Source organism: Pseudopipra pipra, chromosome 14, assembly GCF_036250125.1.
Source record: "Pseudopipra pipra isolate bDixPip1 chromosome 14, bDixPip1.hap1, whole genome shotgun sequence".
Taxonomy (NCBI): domain Eukaryota; kingdom Metazoa; phylum Chordata; class Aves; order Passeriformes; family Pipridae; genus Pseudopipra; species Pseudopipra pipra.
In genome coordinates, this window is record NC_087562.1 from 1,169,416 (window position 1) to 1,186,796 (window position 17,381).

The 17,381-nt window shown below is 45.2% G+C and overlaps 1 protein-coding gene across 1 annotated transcript; it reads right to left on the bottom strand.

The window, feature by feature from the left end:
* Positions 1-375: 375 nt before the first annotated feature.
* On the bottom strand, positions 376-17,167 carry BBS2 (Bardet-Biedl syndrome 2). The gene is made up of 17 exons (XM_064670644.1): positions 16,937-17,167; positions 15,412-15,639; positions 14,895-15,020; positions 14,560-14,622; positions 13,489-13,566; positions 11,207-11,311; positions 10,222-10,308; positions 8,813-8,948; positions 6,829-6,968; positions 5,902-6,046; positions 5,157-5,328; positions 4,395-4,524; positions 3,451-3,582; positions 2,834-2,971; positions 2,278-2,390; positions 1,438-1,586; positions 376-783 (listed from the first exon to the last, which is right to left on the bottom strand). Exons 1-17 carry the CDS (start codon positions 17,051-17,053, stop codon positions 677-679), a joined length of 2,166 nt encoding a protein of 721 aa, XP_064526714.1. The 5' UTR covers positions 17,054-17,167; the 3' UTR covers positions 376-676.
* Positions 17,168-17,381: the final 214 nt, after the last annotated feature.

Sequence of the window (17,381 nt, forward strand, 5' to 3'; positions counted from 1 at the left end):
AGTAGCTGCAGTTTTTCCAGCCATAGCACAGAACCAGTAGCTGGAAGCAAAACTTCCTGCAATCCAGGCGTGGGGAAGTGCCGGATATGAAACACAGCACTTCCTACCTGCACACATCATGGAACTGGATGGCTGTCAAAGGTCTGGCTTAAAAGCCAGCAAGGAGATGTTATCCCTCTGGTGCTTCTAGTGCACTGCACTGCAGTTTCCCTGAAGAGCCACACATCCCTGCAATGAAACCCGGGATTCTCCAGCACTGGGAGTTCAAGTGCACACAGACCATGCAGCAAAAGCCAGAGAAGTGGTTTGGGTTGGATTTTTCAACAAATGAACTTAACACTACACATCTCCCCAGCTAAATCAAAACAAAAGCAGTCAAGTCAGTCTATGCTTTAATGGAAAAGGTCAATGCCTTAACTACAAAATATATATAAATACATAAATAAGTTACTGTAAGAAAAATAACTGCTTGAACATTATACCTCTGTCTTGCATAAACACCACATCTGCACTTAAGCTCTGATGCTCTCTCCATGAAGCTTTGGCCCACATATTTTCCAGCTGACAGCTTAACTACAATGCTACCTTTGGAATTCCTTCCCCCTACGGTGGAGTAGGAGACTGAATGAACTGCTTGTCACCCATTATGTGCCTCCGTGCCACTGCTGCTCCCTCCTTAGGAAGAGGCTGTTCCCACACGCATTATCCTGAACAGGGTGTTGAAGTTGTTGCTTCTTATTGCATCCCGACAAGCACTTATCACCTGTGTTTTGGGTTTGCCAACTGCAAAGAGACAAAAAGGAAAGAAAAGAAAACACACTTCAGTTACTGAGTAGGAAACTGGTAAAAATGCTTATTCGATCCAGTCTCAAAATTTAGGGGTTTCTTCCAGATATTTTTTAAACACATGGTGAAACACCTCCTTTTTTCTAATACATAAATAAAAAACCTTTCTTTAAAGAAGAATCATCTGTAGTTCTGTTTTAGGAGAGCTTAAAGGACTCGCTGGAAGGGGAATGCTATGGACAAAAAAGTACCTCCTTCCCAAAAGACCTACGGGACTGATAATACAGATAAAACAGCCCTGCTTAAGTTGGTAGTTGCTTTTTTTTTAAAGCAGAATTATAAACTAAGAACTGAAATACTTCTTTTAGAATTATGTTCAACAGAACTAGGAATTTCTGTATCATTCAGAAAGCTGGAAACTACTTTAAACCGTTCTTTCTAAAACTGTGATCCCAGATCATACTGGACGCTCACAGTTGACTGGCACAGGCAATGGGCTACGACTGAAAAAAGGAAGATTATTTCTACTACTTGAGTTTCAGGCCAAAAAGCCTGAGGTCACTTTAACTAACCCAGGTGGCCTCTGGGACACATCCCATCTGCCTCACCAGGGCCTGAGACTCCCCAGTCCCTCCAAAATCACAGACTCACCCCGCAGCCGCCCAGCCCTCTGGATGGCCTGGTTCACAGCCTTCAGATTGTTCAAGAGCTCCGTGTGGTTGTTGCAACGAATTTTGTACTGATTTATTAAGTCTCTGTTCAGGTCATACAGCTCAATGTACCGTGTCTTCATGTTTTTCCTGGGGGAACAATCGGTCCAGTTATTTGCGTCTCTGTGGACAAGAAAGTCACTCCTGGTTTGTCAATGTAAAGGTGCAGCAATACGTGGCTGTGATGGCTACCACAGGCTGCCAGCTATGAGACAGCAGATTTGTCAAACCACGTCAGTTATACTCATCATTTTACTTCTAAAAAAAAGTGCTCTACTGCAGTTATTTTACCCAGCAAGCCAAAGTGGAGATGCCACTTTCCCCAGTGAAAGTACCACTGCCCTGCAGTAGCTCAGACACTGCTGCTCTTCACAGTGAAGCTCAGACATTAGCAGAACACAGCAAACTGGAGTGAAAACACACCTAACATTTCTTGTTGTTCTAGAAAGTTCACACACCACAGACAGCTTTTCCTGCCTTCTTCCCTTCATGTATCTTTTCTAACATATCTCACCATCTTGAAGTAGATTCACCTCACCTGCTCTACACTAAGCCCTACCCTTGCCCTCTCACTATGCCCTGACTGGTTTTCCACCCAAAGAACGAGACAAGGTTCAAAGACAGCTCATGGTGGGACCAGCAAAGCTACAATTCTACATCAAAAGCTGTAACTAGGCAACTCCTGTATCACACCAATAGTTTTTTGTGCTGTTTTCTGCCTGAAAAGCAAAGACTGGCTGTTCTAAACCCAAAGCACACGAGCTAGGCAGCAGTGGCTCACATGTCTCCCAGGAGCCGTGCATCCTCCGCCTGGACCAGCATGCTGCGGATGAGGTTGGAGTGTTCAGCCATGTCAGCAGTGAGCCTCTGATTCACAGCGTGGTGTTCATCCACCTGTCCAAGGCAAGCACCTCCTGAGCAAGGGTCCTGGGCACCCCGGGCACACAGGCTGAACCCTGGCCCAGTGAAATAGGAAATAACATCACAACTTAACCTACCAGCATCCCTGAGACCATTCTCCTTCCCCTCACCCCAGCTGCCAGAGCAGCACCTTGGCCCCTGGAAGGGGGTGAGCAGGCTGAGATACATATTTCATGCCCTGCCCCAAACTCCCAGACAACATATTTACATTATCCTAAACAACTGACAGCTGAATCCACGGGCCTGTTCTACAGAACAAAGAACAGACCCAAAGTCAAGGGTGTCCCACAGAATATACAGCAAGCCACCGTTGGGCTGGTTTCCACAAAGAAGATAAAGCAGTTCAGAGATCCTCTCATAAAATGCTCCCAGTGACTGCTCATCTGCCAGCTTAGAAATGCCCAGTGCCTCCTCACCTTCACCAGCACCTTCCGCAGCTCCTCAAAGTACGCGGGAAAATCTGCTTCCACCTGCAGATCCTCGATGGCCAGGAAGGAGGCCAGGGACTGCACAATGTCCCCAGCCAGATCAATGTCATCTGTGTTGATGGAAATCTGGCAGAAAGGAGAGAAAGCACTTCAGCACTCCTCCATGCCAGAACATCTGCCAGCATCTCAAAGCAGGTCCTTTACCAAGAGGCAAAACTGTTGCACAGGCAAGCTCTACAGCTTCCAGGAGACAAGGAGACACTGATCTCAAAGGGGCTTTTATTCAGGCTTGGGATAGAGAGGCATCTGTGTGCACAAAGGACCAGTGCAGAAGTTACAGGCAACCTTTGTGCCTCACATTATGGCTCCCTGAAACCAGGCTGTGAGAAAACAAATACCCTCCTTCCTACAGATCTGCAGGCTAAGAAGTTTACTTCACTAACAGGCCCTGGGATTTTACCCACTAACAATGAACAGACCCAAAAGTTTCCAAAAGCATCCCTCTAACATGAGTATTTTCTCTGCCTGTTCAGTTGTCCCTCATCCTTAAGTTTCACTGGATTATAATTAGCAGGGAGTTTCCCCCTGCCCATGAAGGTACTCACCTCTCCACCAGGCTTGATTTTGATGCAAAGCTGACCTGCATTACGAAGGGAGGTGAAGCAAACCTGAAAGGGAGCACTCTGAAACTCTGCATCCTCTGGCAGCAAGAAGCTCTGATTCAGCCACATAACGATCTTGCAAAAATAAAATTAAGAGCATCAGCCATCCCCTGTGTGTAAAGCCTGGGGAACCACACAATGTCCCTGCATGTGATGTGCACCAGGACACCCTGGAAAATTCATTTACTAAATTTCATCCCCTAACCCCATGCCATGAACCCTTCAGAATGAGGAGAGTTGAATCCTTGCACCAAAGCTGAATATTCCCAAAAGAATCAAATCCAACAACCAGAGACCACAGCCTAAGATCAAAACATAAGCCCAGGTCTGGAGACCAGAGAAAGCTGGGAAGCAAGGCTTGGTTCTACTGCAAGAAGTAAAAACTTTGTTTCATCTTGTTTTTTGTCCTGGCCATTTAATGCAGTAAAGGTCATGGAAATATGGCAGAGTCCTACAGTGAGGAAAACGACCAGCTCTAATGACTGCCATCCTACAATTCAGATCTTCTGGAACCAAAGCTACAACACTGCTGCTTATCTGTTTCCAAAGTGAGCCATTACCTGGGCACTCTGCTGCCTTCTTCCTGTTCCCTGCTCATTTACAAATTCAACACTCACTACCAGGCTCCTGCCCTTGGCATTCCACCAGCCAGCACACAGCAAACAAGATAACGTCTTAAACACCTTGTGATCTGAGGCCTTTAGTTCCTGCAGAAATTCCTGATGCTGGGAATGCCTCAATGGAGGCATCTCTTAGAGACAGAAAAAAAGCTGCAATACACAGGCTGTTCATGGAATAACCTTTCCTTTGCTATTGGAAATGTCAAGCTGATTGCAAACCCTCCACCTGTGAAGGACTGCAAAACAGGAATCAGAGCAGAAACTCACCCTTTGTGGCCTCTCATTCGTGGTACAGTTCACAAAGCTCAGGGGCTCCGTGGCTGAGTCCGGGCTGCTCAGTGCATACATGGAGAAGCGGGGCAGCTGTCTGGTCAGCTCAAACACGTGGAACTGGGTGCTGGCAGCAAGCCAAAGGGAAAACAGAGACACTTACTAACACAGCAGGGATTCACCTATTGCAATGGTTCCTGGTTCTTTTTTAGCTGGGTACTGGTATCAGCAGCCTCCAGTTCCATAATCAGCTGCTTACTGCTTCCCAGGAAGAAAGACCAGAACTTGGAAATTCCAGGCTTATCACAAGTTGTAAGACTCCTTCCCACTGCTGACATTTTTAATAATCCTTCCACTGGAACATACTGTCTAGGCTAATGCATTTACAATTTTACTATGTGATTGGGTATTTACTATGTGATTGGGTATTTCCTTTCCAAGTTCACTGAAGTCTTATTAAAAGCAAAATAAAGACAAATAGAGAAAACAAAAAGGGAATTCAGTCCCACGCATTCTTTCTGCAGTGGATGGCTCGCTCTCAAAACACACCTCCCTACCCAGGGATTTGAGGGCATTCAGACTTTACCTGGTGAAGAGCTCAGCATCACAGGTGCAAGAGTGTTTTTAAGAAAGCATTCCAGCTCTCCTTCCAGTAATAGAACTAAAGGTGCACTTCACAAGGGACAAGCCTGAAGCCACGTCACTGCTGTGCCCTGGTCACACAGGGAGCCCTGGAGAGCAGCAGGGATCCCAACTCACCTGTGCCGGTAACCCACAAAGGCTTTGATGTGCAAATCCACGGGGACATCTTTGGGTGGAGTGAGGGGAACACGAACACAGCTCGAGAGGTTCTGCAGACTGGGGTGCACCACATGGCTCTCTCCTTCAAATATGCCCTCAGCAAAGATCAGCACAGCACGGATGATTGTGTCTTAGCAACAAGGAAGAAAAAGCGGTTCCTAAATTAAAAGCTGTCCTCTGGCAACAAACTCACCACTATTTTCAGAATTCAGCATGGTAAACTCTCTATACCCCCTCCTCTGAATTGTGAAAACACGCCAGGTGACCGGGACCACCACAGCTGGGCCTGACTGCATGGCTGGTGCTAGGTGAATTTGCTATCTTGGGGTAGTTCCAGTCTGCATATAAAGCCAGCTGAAGTCCAGTTGCATTCACACAACACTCTCACTAATGCAGCTGCAGGTTAATGTTTACAGTCAACACAAGGAGTGCTGCAGGGATCACCAACACTGGTTTCATCCAAGTTAAATGTTAATTGCCTTGGAATATAACAGATAACAAGAAGCAAATTCCATCAAACTCCTTTCCCCTGAGACCCAAGAAAGGAAAACAGCTTGATTCAAAATTCTGTGCAAGGAAAGAAACCACAAAGGGGACATTATAGACAACAAAGGGGAGACATGCAAACCATAAGCTAAATATAACTAAAAATTTGCATGAATTTACATGAAATGAATGTCAAAGGTTGCAGGTTACCACTCACCATTTGTGGTGGAAATACACAGCTCCACATGGGCAGACTGGCTGTCAGAGCCCAGATTAACTGAGAGGGCTGTCTGGAGTTGGGTGTTTGCTGGAATCACACCTCTCTGCCCATCAGCTTCCTTCAACTCAGTGTTCAATTCAGCCTGTTAGAAAATACACACCCTTCAGTACCAGAATTTCAAGATTTCCAGTGAAGAAACCTAGAACACAGACACATAAGTAAGTTCTCTTTTCCTGCAGAAGAAGGTCTCATTACAGCAATGCCCAGACACTTCACACAGCTGTGAGTGGCAGCTGCATTAGGCACAGAGCTATGGACGCTTGGATGCAATTTTTTTGGGTGCTTTACCGTTGATGGAGCTCAGCTCTGTACTCAGAAAAGCACTTAACATATATCAGTTTTAAGCACAAGCTCATAGAATTCCAAGCTTTTGCTGTGGTGGTTGTTTGCTGTTCAATTACGAGTTCGCTCTTTCCTCAGACTATCTTTGAAACTCTTTATTTCTGCACGTTCACCAGCAAGCCACAAGTGCTTTTCCTACACCCTGGCAGTGCTCCCAGCCCTCACCCAGTGACCTGATCCTCTCACACGATCCCCTCTGACTCCCAAGTTGGCTTATGCACTGAAAATCACAATCTGCAGTCACAAGCCAAGGCTGAAGGGAATCCAGCTCCGAACACAACTGCTTTGGCAAGAGGAAGGAGCAAGGAAAGTGTTGTCTATTAAAATACAAAAAGCAAGTTCTGAACTTGCACAAGGAACAAGCCAAATGCATAAGCAGGAACCCGCAGCAGACAATCTCGCTGCACCCTGGCAGGTTACAGCTCTGACTTGTCTGGACTGCCCCACAACCACTTCCCAGATTACTCCAGATTTATTCCAACGGGAGGTGTGTTTTGGTCCTACACATTATCTAAGTTGTACCTTTGCATTTTCCTCATAATTTCTTAATTCCAGCAGCAGATTTTGTTTCTTCTGACTAAGTTCTCGGATCAGATCCTGCTCAGCACTCGTATCCATGAGGTTTCCTTTCATCTCCTCACCTCCTGGCAGATAGCCTCGGACTGTACAGAAACAAAACACAGCCAGCTTCAGCAAAGCCTTTCCCAGCCTCCCCAAAACTTTCTGTAACAAGACTCTCTTCTATCACCTCTGCAGAAGACACTAAATCTGGTTTTCAGATGGTACTATTCAGCTGAAGACCTGAGCATTGATTTAGACCCACAGAGGCTCTGGTTTTCTTGGTGATCAGGACAAGATAAATGCACATTAAAAAAAAAAAAAAAAAAAGTGAATTGCCAACCTGCCTTTAAGCTGTACTCACCTGGCCAGACAAGTGCAGCACCCAGTCCTTTTGCAAGAGGATTCCCACTACAATCATTCTTTCAGGTGCTTAGGCAAGTTTGCAATTATGGAAAATTAGTAAAATGTGTACCTGGATTTCTAGAGCTGGTCAGAGGGTTGTTGCTGTCTGGAAGGGACTGTAAGTCACTGTCAATCAGTCAGGAAACAAGGTTTACCCACAGCAGTTTTTCCCCAAATCAAGGGAAAACCCCTTTCACCTCAAGGGGTACAACCTGTTTCCCAGTAGTCCAGTGGAGCACAGAGTTCTGGACATATCTCTAAGTGTCTGTGCAGACAGAGGACCTGAACAGATGATGAGACAAAGGCACTTGCTCTAAACTTCCATTTTGCTTTAGGGCTGTGTGCTCTGATTGCAGCTGACAATGAAAGCCAGGGACAGAAGTCTTATACCTGCAAAGAATATGCTGCCTGACTGTGTATTACTGCTGCCCCACAAAAAGTTGCATTCAGCTTGCCCACTGATGAAAGGACCCGTTTTATTATTTCTGGGTGAATCATTCATTTAAAATGAGAGCAAGAGAGAAAACACAGTGCAATACAGAACACCTCATGTGAAAGGATGCTCTAATGACATTGCCTATATAATCCCAGCCACACCAACTAGTAAGGCCTAAAGGGATCCCCATTGTGCCAAGGCTTGTTTACAATGGACCCATCAGAAAAGGATGGTCATGTTCAGTGATATAAACCTGCACAGCTCTGTAAGGATAAGGTTCTTCAGAACTGCCTACACTGCACCCCTTCTGTAAGCTTGGGAAAAAGGTTTATATGCTGAAGTCCAAGTGCAGCAAATCCCCACAGCCTGTGATTAAGACAGACACCAAAATACTATGCTATTTAACAAGGACAGGCTTTTGTTTCAAATGGGTTGTGCCAGACCTGCTTGTCTCAGGCCACTGACGCCAAGCAGTCGGATAATCACACCAGTGTCTTTCCTGGAGCCATCCCTGTAAATTCATGATGAGCTTATTTAAATAATCTGTGATCATATTTGTTTCCACTCACAGTAACTAGGCCTGACTTTTTGAATGCATGGTGGGATAAATCCAGCACTTCTCAGGAGAGCATTTTCCAGGAAACAAAGCACTGTTAACATCTAAAATTTCTAATATAAAAACCACCTGCAGAAGAAAACCAAAACACACACACCCTTAGCTCTCTAAACACCCTTACCCACTGTAGAGCGGCCAACAGAAAAAAAAAAGATTTCCTATACATTCATCTATTATAATGTAGCCTGAAGAACCAGAGTCTGTCCTGAATATCATTATCTTTGCATTAGGATGGGGCTTCTTCCATTAGACAAATGAATTTTGATGGCTTCTTGGATCATAATGAAACACACGCCGATTCTCACAGAGAAGATGATATTCAAAACCCCGTTTCCAGATAGAGTAACTCAAAATTCCCTTAACTTCACATAAAGCCAAGGGAATTTGGCATACAAAATGCTGGAAGCAAAACAATGTTTAGCTAAACTGAGATGATGTGATGTGCCTGATATTATTGTGTATTAAATTCATATCCTGAACAGTGCTCTTACCTTCCCCATCAACCGAACAGCAGATTAACTGGGTGCTCCCATCCATCCTGTAATCCCCCTCCACCACTCCTGCAATTGAGGAAGCAAAGTTGTCCTTAAAGATGACCTCCCCAGTGCGGTCACTGCGGGCATCAACCTGCAACAACAGCAAAGAGTCCCAAGCCTCAGCATGAACAGAAAAGCCAGCTCCAAAACAGGCATCATGCCATCCTCTGAGCTGTTAACTGAAGGCCAGCTCCACTCACAGAACTGCAGGTGAAGCTGCAGCTCTGCAGATCCGAACACCACATGTGAAAAAAACACCATCCAGAAATGACCCCCAGGCAGACTCAGCTAGAGGGAACTGCTCTTCAGAGATGCTTCCCTAAGTTACACACAAGGAAGGAATGGAAGGGACTGCAAGTCTGCACTGGGAAGGCTGTGCACATATGAATGCAGCAATGATGGGACTAAACCAGAAACAGTGCAGTATTTACAGCCTGTCCTCCTGGCTGCAGCCCTTGTGCGGGGAATTATTTTTATACACAAACACCACAACCTTCAATTACCTCTCATTGGAGAAGAAGGGTGAGGGGGGCTCAGTTCTGTGCACTGTGTATTTTCCAAAGCACAGCTCCCAGCATTACTCTTTCTAGGAGCTATGAACTGTTTCAGATCAACAAGCTGGGTAGAGACTGCCAGTGGAAAAGAACAGGAGTAAAGCAAGGAGAGGTTCTCTCTTTAACAATCACCTAATCCAACATAAGTTGCAACATATCTGGGCTCCAGACTGCCAGCTTGATATGAAGTTATTAAATTCCCCCAGGCTAATGACAGTAATGAGAGGTGTGAAGAAAAAAGCATAGCTTCACAAAAAAAAAACTGGCAAGCTGCATCCAGGAGGGATGTGGCAGTTAAAACAGTCATTTCTGACAAAGGGGAATACCAAGGAACAGGTTTAAAAGACTAAAACTGAGCTGTATAGAATGCCTTTACTTAAAATTAAATAATGCTTGATTAATCCTGCCACAGCTGAGACTGACGCTGCTCTCCTGTTACATAACTGCTTTGTCTTCCCTGTAGTTTGGGAACACTCAGGAAACACTGCAGAGGATTATTACCATGTCCTCAAGACACACCTGAAAGGAGACACTCAGGAGCTTTAGGATGTGGCATATGATCCCTGCTGCCACAGAAACAACTTGCCACACCTTTGCAACTGACTCTGAGCTAAGCAGGGGAAGCAGCTTTTCTCTGATCTTGCACTTGGCACTGGACTCACCAGCCAAACTGGGTTTATTGCAATAGATCTTCAGTGCTCGGCTTTCTTTTTAATCTTTTGGATTGCTGTTCCTCAGATAATTTAACAGCCTCCATCAAACACAGTTTCCATACCCACAGCTCTTCATTTCCCCCCTGTATAAACTCACCTTCCCATTGGACCAGCCAGTGATCAGCTCAGGCACTCCATCAGAGTTCAGGTCAAATGCATGTATGCTCATTGCCTGGTTTTTTGACTGAGCACAGAAAAGAAAGAACAAATTAGGCTTGAGTATGTTTTCTGAATTGCACGTGCTTGCACATGCAAGACTGGACTATGAGGCTACAGAGATTAAAGAAAGAAACACAATACTGTGTCTTAACAGGCAGTTTGAGCATTGCTATCTCTCAGGCCACACACACGTGTGAAATCTTGGCCCTTGCATTACAAATCTAGTCCACTGCTCTCAAAGGACCTGACTGTTCCTTTAAATACATTTCCATCCAAGCAGATGATTAAACTCACAAAAACAAAGCATAAAAAGGCAAATCCTATGGGAAAAAAAAAAAAATCAGGTCTTCAACACTGTCATAAAATGAGACCACCGAGCACAGCCATGAGCCTCTTCCTACCACCTCCTAGGGAATCTTTTCTTATTACTATTAAATATACTGTTCCAATCTGTGTCATATTAAGAATATTAAAGTGGGCATCAGGAAAAGATCTTGCCAAATTGATTCGCTGGAGCAGCAAACTGTTGCTGATGAGAAAAATTAACTTTGAACGCAGACAATGCAAGATTTCAGTCTCTGAAAAACAGTTTATTGATTCAACAATACAGCCAGAGGCATTTTCTAACATGAATTCAAATTTCTCTCTTACTTTAACAACCCTGTGAAGCTAAAGAATCCCTACGTGTATGGTTGTATCCAGGTTGTTTAAGCCATCACCAACAGCCCAAAAGGAACTGACACAGTATTCATTTTGCATGTACCCATAAAAACAGCAGACTTTGTAAGAACAAAGTTACACTAAGTTCTCTGCTCAAAGTTCATCTGAGGAGGCAGGATAACATCAGGATGACCTGAGATCAGGTAGCAAGTCTCCTAGCAGCCTTCAAGCTTGCAGTGATGATATTCCAACCCTGGACTAACCTTAATCCTCCAGTAGCGGGCTGTCCTGTCGTACACTCCAACGGTCCCATTGGCAAGAGCGTAACCAAACCGACTGCCATACATGGGGCTGAGGGCAGTAATAGTCTGGTGGGGAAAGGAGGGAGAGAGAGGATACAGCAGTGAAAAATTCTGCAACTTCAAGTAACAGGGAACAGGCTACACGATCTCTCATATGAACTCTACAGCCCTTAAATGGTAAATCAGCCTGTTGCAGGAAGCACCGAGGACTGAAGACACTTTTTAAAAATCAGTTTGAAATCACCAAAGGCCTTGTAGGATTTCCTCACACAAGCTGCGTTCCCAGTGTTAGGACACACTTTAGCAAGGATTGCAGAACTGCCCTCCAACTGTGTACTTTGCCCAAGGATTTCCTACCACAGACAGCAACTGCTCACAGGATTCCTGTGGTCACCAGTGCTAAGACACCGTCAGTGAAAAACTAGTCCAAACACACAACAGTCCTTAAGCATCAGGAGCTGAGGATGTCAAAGGTTCAACTTTACCTGGGTTAGGAAAGCCCTACAGATATTATTGGTAGAAAATCTTTGCCCAAGATTAATGAGATAAAAATTAACAGCTTCCACACTTGGACTTCTTTGGAACACAACTGGAACACCAGGCTAAGTATTACCTGAATAAATAACAGCTCTGGGGAAACACCTGAGAGTCATAACTCAGCCTGTTTCTCACTCCTTCCAAGACCCATTCTTCATTAAGCTAAGGTTCTCAGTGCTTGGAAATGCAGGTTTTTCCATGCACTAGAGATTTTAATGTCAAGAGGAACAACTGCAATCATCTGTCTGGTCTTCTGTACAACGTAGCACAAGAGACTTCCTTCAATTAAATTCTTCACCAACTTCTTATTTAAACTCAGCTGACTGTGCTCCTTGGGATTTTTTAGCATAAAACATGCAAACCCTTTATCCTTTCCATGCACAATCTTCTCCACAGCCTTTCCCAAATATCAAACCCCTCTAAATTACAGGCACCCAGTAAGGACAAAAGACCCCAGCAACAGTTAGAAACTCAAAGGTAACACTCCATAAATCTATACCTGATTGACCATTTATAAGAGTCACAACAGTCCACAGCCTCACTTTCACCAGTAAGTGATTAAACAGACAAAATGCAAACTGTTCAAGACTTCCAAACCAAGCACAGTGTATAAAGCTATTGTTCCCTGGATTTACCCTCCCAAAAAGAAAGGTTTAGATGTAGCTGTGTCTTTCTAAACGAGAACAGTAGGATTATAACAGGCCTCCTAAGACTCTGCAGGTGTGAATTTAAAACAATTCTACCGTGGATCTGGAAATAAATCACACATGAGAGTGAGGGACCTTTAGCTTCCCTTTAACCAGAAATCACCACATGACCAGACTGGCTGCTGCACACACAGCAGGATGTGTTACAGGCCCAGTTCTAATTCTAGCCATAGCAAAAGCCTCCTTTCCTAGAACAGTGGATTTGTCTTTTATAGCTCTCCCTAAGTGGTTTAATAGCTAAGCCTTCTAGTCCCACCTTGGGCAGGGGGGAGACCTCAGATCTTTAAGCACAAAGGCCTGTAACATGCCCTTACTCTACCTTGGCTCCAGAAGGGCTGTGAGAAGACTGAGAACACTCCCAAATGCTGTGAAAAGGCTTTTTTACTCCCTTCCAAGAAACCCAAATCTAACAGTGGAGGTCCTCTCTCAGTTCTTAAGCTAAAGAGCATCCCCTACACCTTTTATTTATCCCTCTGTAAACCTTTCTGCCCCATGCCTTACTTTAGTCACCACAGCCCTTCTTAGGCAGCCAGTGCATAACTCCAGCTGCAATACAAACTTCCAGTTTTGCCTGGGCATCCCCCTTCTGCCCTGCCACACACTGTCTGGATACACACAGGGGCAAGTTACATCATGGTGATTGTGTCAACGCATTTGAGGAAATGTAGGAGAGATTGTTTTGCTCAGAGGACACTCAGAGCTTCAATCACAACCCAGTAACCTTAATCACCCTTGGACACGGCCCTGACTTTCAGCCAAACAATAGTCACTGTTCTCAGCTGGCTGAAGGTTTGTAAATAAACAGAGCAAAAAAACCCCCTGTGTAATGAAAGACATTATTAAACTCCAACTTTTGCAGTTCTAGCAGAATAGATACTGTGCCAAATAGTTAAGTAAGTATTTAACTACACAATAAATCTGAACCAGAGAAGCTTTAGAGTACACAACGCTTTCAGCTCCATCAGCAACTATAATAAACATTAGCCACAAGTAATTTACCTCTGTCTCTGACATCTCTGCCACGATCTCATCTTCTTTAAACACCCGGATATCAAAATCTTCAGAGCCAACAAGAAGCTGAAAAAAAAAAAAAGTGTACCTTAAAAATAGCTATTCAAGCTAAGGAAATAAAAAGAATATACACCAGGATCCAGAGGACAAACAAATATTCCAAGTCCAACGAAGAGGTTTTGACAGATGTTTGAAAAGTTGCCAGTGGAGCAAAAGTTACAAGATTTCAGAAGTCTCCTGTTGATCTAGTTACTCATTTTTTTTTGTCAAGCCAGTCTCTACAAAAGCATAGTGAAATATCTGGGGCCAGAATGAGAAAAGATACTTTGGAACCCCAAGGCTCTGCTCTTTTCTTACTGTAGAAGATTCAGTGTTACAATTCTTTCCTGCAATTATACATATATATATATTCCTATTGTTTGTCTCACGTCATATCAGCAAGATGTGTGTTTCAAGTTATCTTCATTTTAAATCAGCAGAGCAAAGACTATTTCATTTCCCCATGTCACTATAAAGAAACAGGAGGACTGGATCTAAAGGCAAATTTCTTGATTTTACCAAGTATAAGTGAAGCTTTTCACAGGACAGCTTCTTAAGAGCTCACTTTTACATCTAAGATGCTTGTGAGTTGTTTCTCTGAAATTCAAAACCGAATTTATTAAGCATATTCAAGAAATAGCACTGAAAGAGATGCCTTGCAACTGATGATCACAGGTATTTCATTGCATTGCTCCTGGTGTAGGGAATTAAAAAGAGAGAAGTTTTCCACCACAGTTAGCAATCAGTGCACCAAAGGCAGGCAGCAATGCTGTGAAGACTCCAGATGTGACTAGTTTAGCCACCCAAGGAGTGCCAGAGCACTGCTGCTCCTTACACATTGACTCAGCATTCTGCATGTCGCTGCCAGACCAGAGCCTGGGAAAGGCACAACTCCCACGCAAGGATCACTTCAACTGGTAATATAAGTCAGGAATACCTGACAACCCAAGTTTTTTTATTATTATCATTTCACTACAAGACCACAAGAACAGCTGAAGTCACGTGTAAATGGTTACAAACCTCAGTTTTGCCATCACCATCAAAGTCACACAGTGCTAAGGAACGAACGTTGTCTCCAGTAACCTGAAAACAGAAGGACAGTCCTCAGTGCTGGTGGCAGCTGTCAGAAGCTGAATTGGTTTTATTATCTCAACTGCAACAGAACAGCTGACACAGTCAGTGCTCAAGCAACATCTGAGAGCACTGAATGCACAACCAAAATACAATTTAAGGTCTGAGATAAATTAAGGAGGATCAACAACCAAATTAATATTCACACATAGAAACACCCAAGATGAATTAGTGTCATTGAAAGAATCTTCTAACAACATCAAAACCATTATGCACAGCCTTACCGTCCAAAAACGGTCATTTCCTTCATAATCAAAGCCCTGCAGGGCACAGTTCCCACCAATAATAGCAAGTGGAGGTGAAATATCTCCAAGCTTTCCAAGAACTATTGCATTGGCTCCATCTGAAACCTACAGAGAAATATCAAAGGAAAAAGAAACAGCAGACAATAAGACATCAGAGTACACAAATCAAGGAGAGAGCCTCCAACATTATCACTGTCGTTGTAGCTGAGCTCTGAATGACTGTTAACTTTTTTTAATTTTGTCTTGCTTGGTGATGTGTGACATATTATGAAAATTTGCTCTTGCACACACAGACATACATCACATTCACATCTTTATTTTGAAATACTGCAGATATTCTACAGACAAAATGTTCTGAACACAGTAGTAGAATTAATACATAGAACAGAAGCACAATTAATTGACAATGTAATGTAGAAACTGCGATCTCTGGAATGGGAAAGAAACAGAAAACAATGGAGATATTAAAAAAAGCAGACAGTTAAATTGAACTTGCCTCTCTGTAAAACAAATCTGAGTTGTTATACACATCATAAGCCAACAAATTAGTCTGGGTTCCGACCAGAAGACAATCATAACCCAGCTGAGGGTTCAGCACTCCCGAAGCCAGACAAGTGATCCCTTGATTAATGTTGAGAAGAGAAATGTCCGAATCTTGGTTACTTGGCACCATTCGGTTTGTGCTTGTTCTCTGCCCTCGGGCATGAGGATTGTGAATAAAAACCTGTAGAAACCAGGATATAAATATTAACACAGAGCATGTATCTGTGTATACAAACAGTAAAGGCTATTGTTTGCATAATAAATGCGATGGGGAAGAAGGGCATTCACTTAACCTACGTGAGGACAAAAGACTGGGGGTTTTGCTGACAATAGTATTTCTCACAGTTATTCTTTAACCTATACCAGAAAAAGGGAAACGGCAGGAAAAACTGCTCTGGCCAGTGGAGTTGGGATACCATTGTTTTGTTTGTTTCTGAAAATGACAACTGAGGAGTCTTCAGAGTAAGGCAAAAAAAAGCAAACCAAAGGGAACAACAACAAACTAAACAAATTACATCCAGCTGGTAACAGTGTTTGCAAAACACCCCAAACATTTAGGACAATTTAGCTGGTACCTATCTGTAACCTCCATCTGTGGGTGAGCATGGTTAATTTAAAAAGGAGCCTGTGATAAATAAGGTTTTATTCTCACTGACCAAATATTCAGTCACTGTAATTATCTGGAGCCAAGTCAGAGGATCTCAGGATATTATGCTCAACAGCTCTGCTTTATGGCTGTGCAGTCTGTGCCTTGGACAAGCCCACGTTTGGTGCTGTTCCTAAAGGCTCCAAAATAATAATGCTGGGAAGCATCAGAGATGAACCCTGTTTGTATTTACAACCACCTAAGTGCCTCTGTGGGTTGATGCTTCAACCTATGTTTAGTTAATTATTCAGATTGCAGCTAACCCCGTATGTTTACGGTTCACACTCAAACAGGGCACAGGGGATGCAGTCTGTGCCTCACCCACAGAAACCTCAGCACCGCTGCCGTTATCAGCACCGAGCCTGGTCTGTACCAGTGCCAAGGCTCACTGCTGTGACTGAGAACTGTATGATAAAACTCACGGCTTGGAAAAAAAAAAAAAACAGACTGCTAGAAAATGTGAAAGTTTCCTTGGCAACTTGGGTTCGTTGAGTGGGTTGCGTTGGAAGGGACCACTGGAGTGGGGACCACTCCAAGAGAGTGCCCAGAACGTGTTGCTCTGGACTGTGTCCAGAGAGCTTTTGAACACCTCCGGGCGGGAGACTCCACAGCCTCTCCACAGTGCCAGTGCCCAGCCGGGTCACCAGCTGTCAATGTTTGCGGTCTCCCCGCCGCCGCAGAGCTCCGAGCACCGCGCCCCGCCCCGCACACAGCCCCGGCTCCTGGGGGACGCTCGGGCCCGCGGGGGGCGGGGGACACGAGCCGCCAGCCCCCGGCTCCCCCGGGGCCCGGGGGGATCAGCGCGGCTCCCGGGCCGCTCCTGCCCCGTTACCTTGCCCGCCTGCGTGGCGGCCGCCAGGCAGGGGTGCGTCCCGTCGTACCGGCCCAGCGCCACCATGCGGGGCAGGATCTTGTGGTTCAGCTTCAGCGTGAACACGGGCACCAGCATGATGGGAGCGGGGAGCGGAGCGGGCACGGCGGGGCACGGAGGGACACAGACGGACGCGGGCACCGGGCCGGGCCGCGGGGCCGCCCCACACGCGGATCCGCCGGGCCCGGCACCGGCACCGCCCCGCGCACGCGCGGCCGCCGCGTCAGAGGGGACGGGCGAGACCAACGGGGGGGATCGGGGGGGGGAGGCCGAGGGTAGATGGGGGAGCGGGGGAGGTGGGACTGGGAGCTGTGGGAGACGGGGGGCCTGGGGGGCAGCTGGGGGAGATGGGCCTGGGCCTGGGCCTGGGCCTGGGACTGGGCCTGGGACTGGGACTGGGACTGGG

Bases quoted from the DNA above. Each gene is read 5' to 3' on its own strand.
- BBS2 (XM_064670644.1), bottom strand. From the start codon at position 17,053: ATGCTGGTGCCCGTGTTCACGCTGAAGCTGAACCACAAGATCCTGCCC. The intron at 15,640-16,936 runs GTAACGGGGCAG...TGGTTTCTACAG, and splicing joins CCGCCACGCAGGCGGGCAAG to GTTTTTATTCACAATCCTCA. The intron at 13,567-14,559 runs GTTTGTAACCAT...TTTTTTTTTCAG, and splicing joins ATGGTGATGGCAAAACTGAG to CTTCTTGTTGGCTCTGAAGA.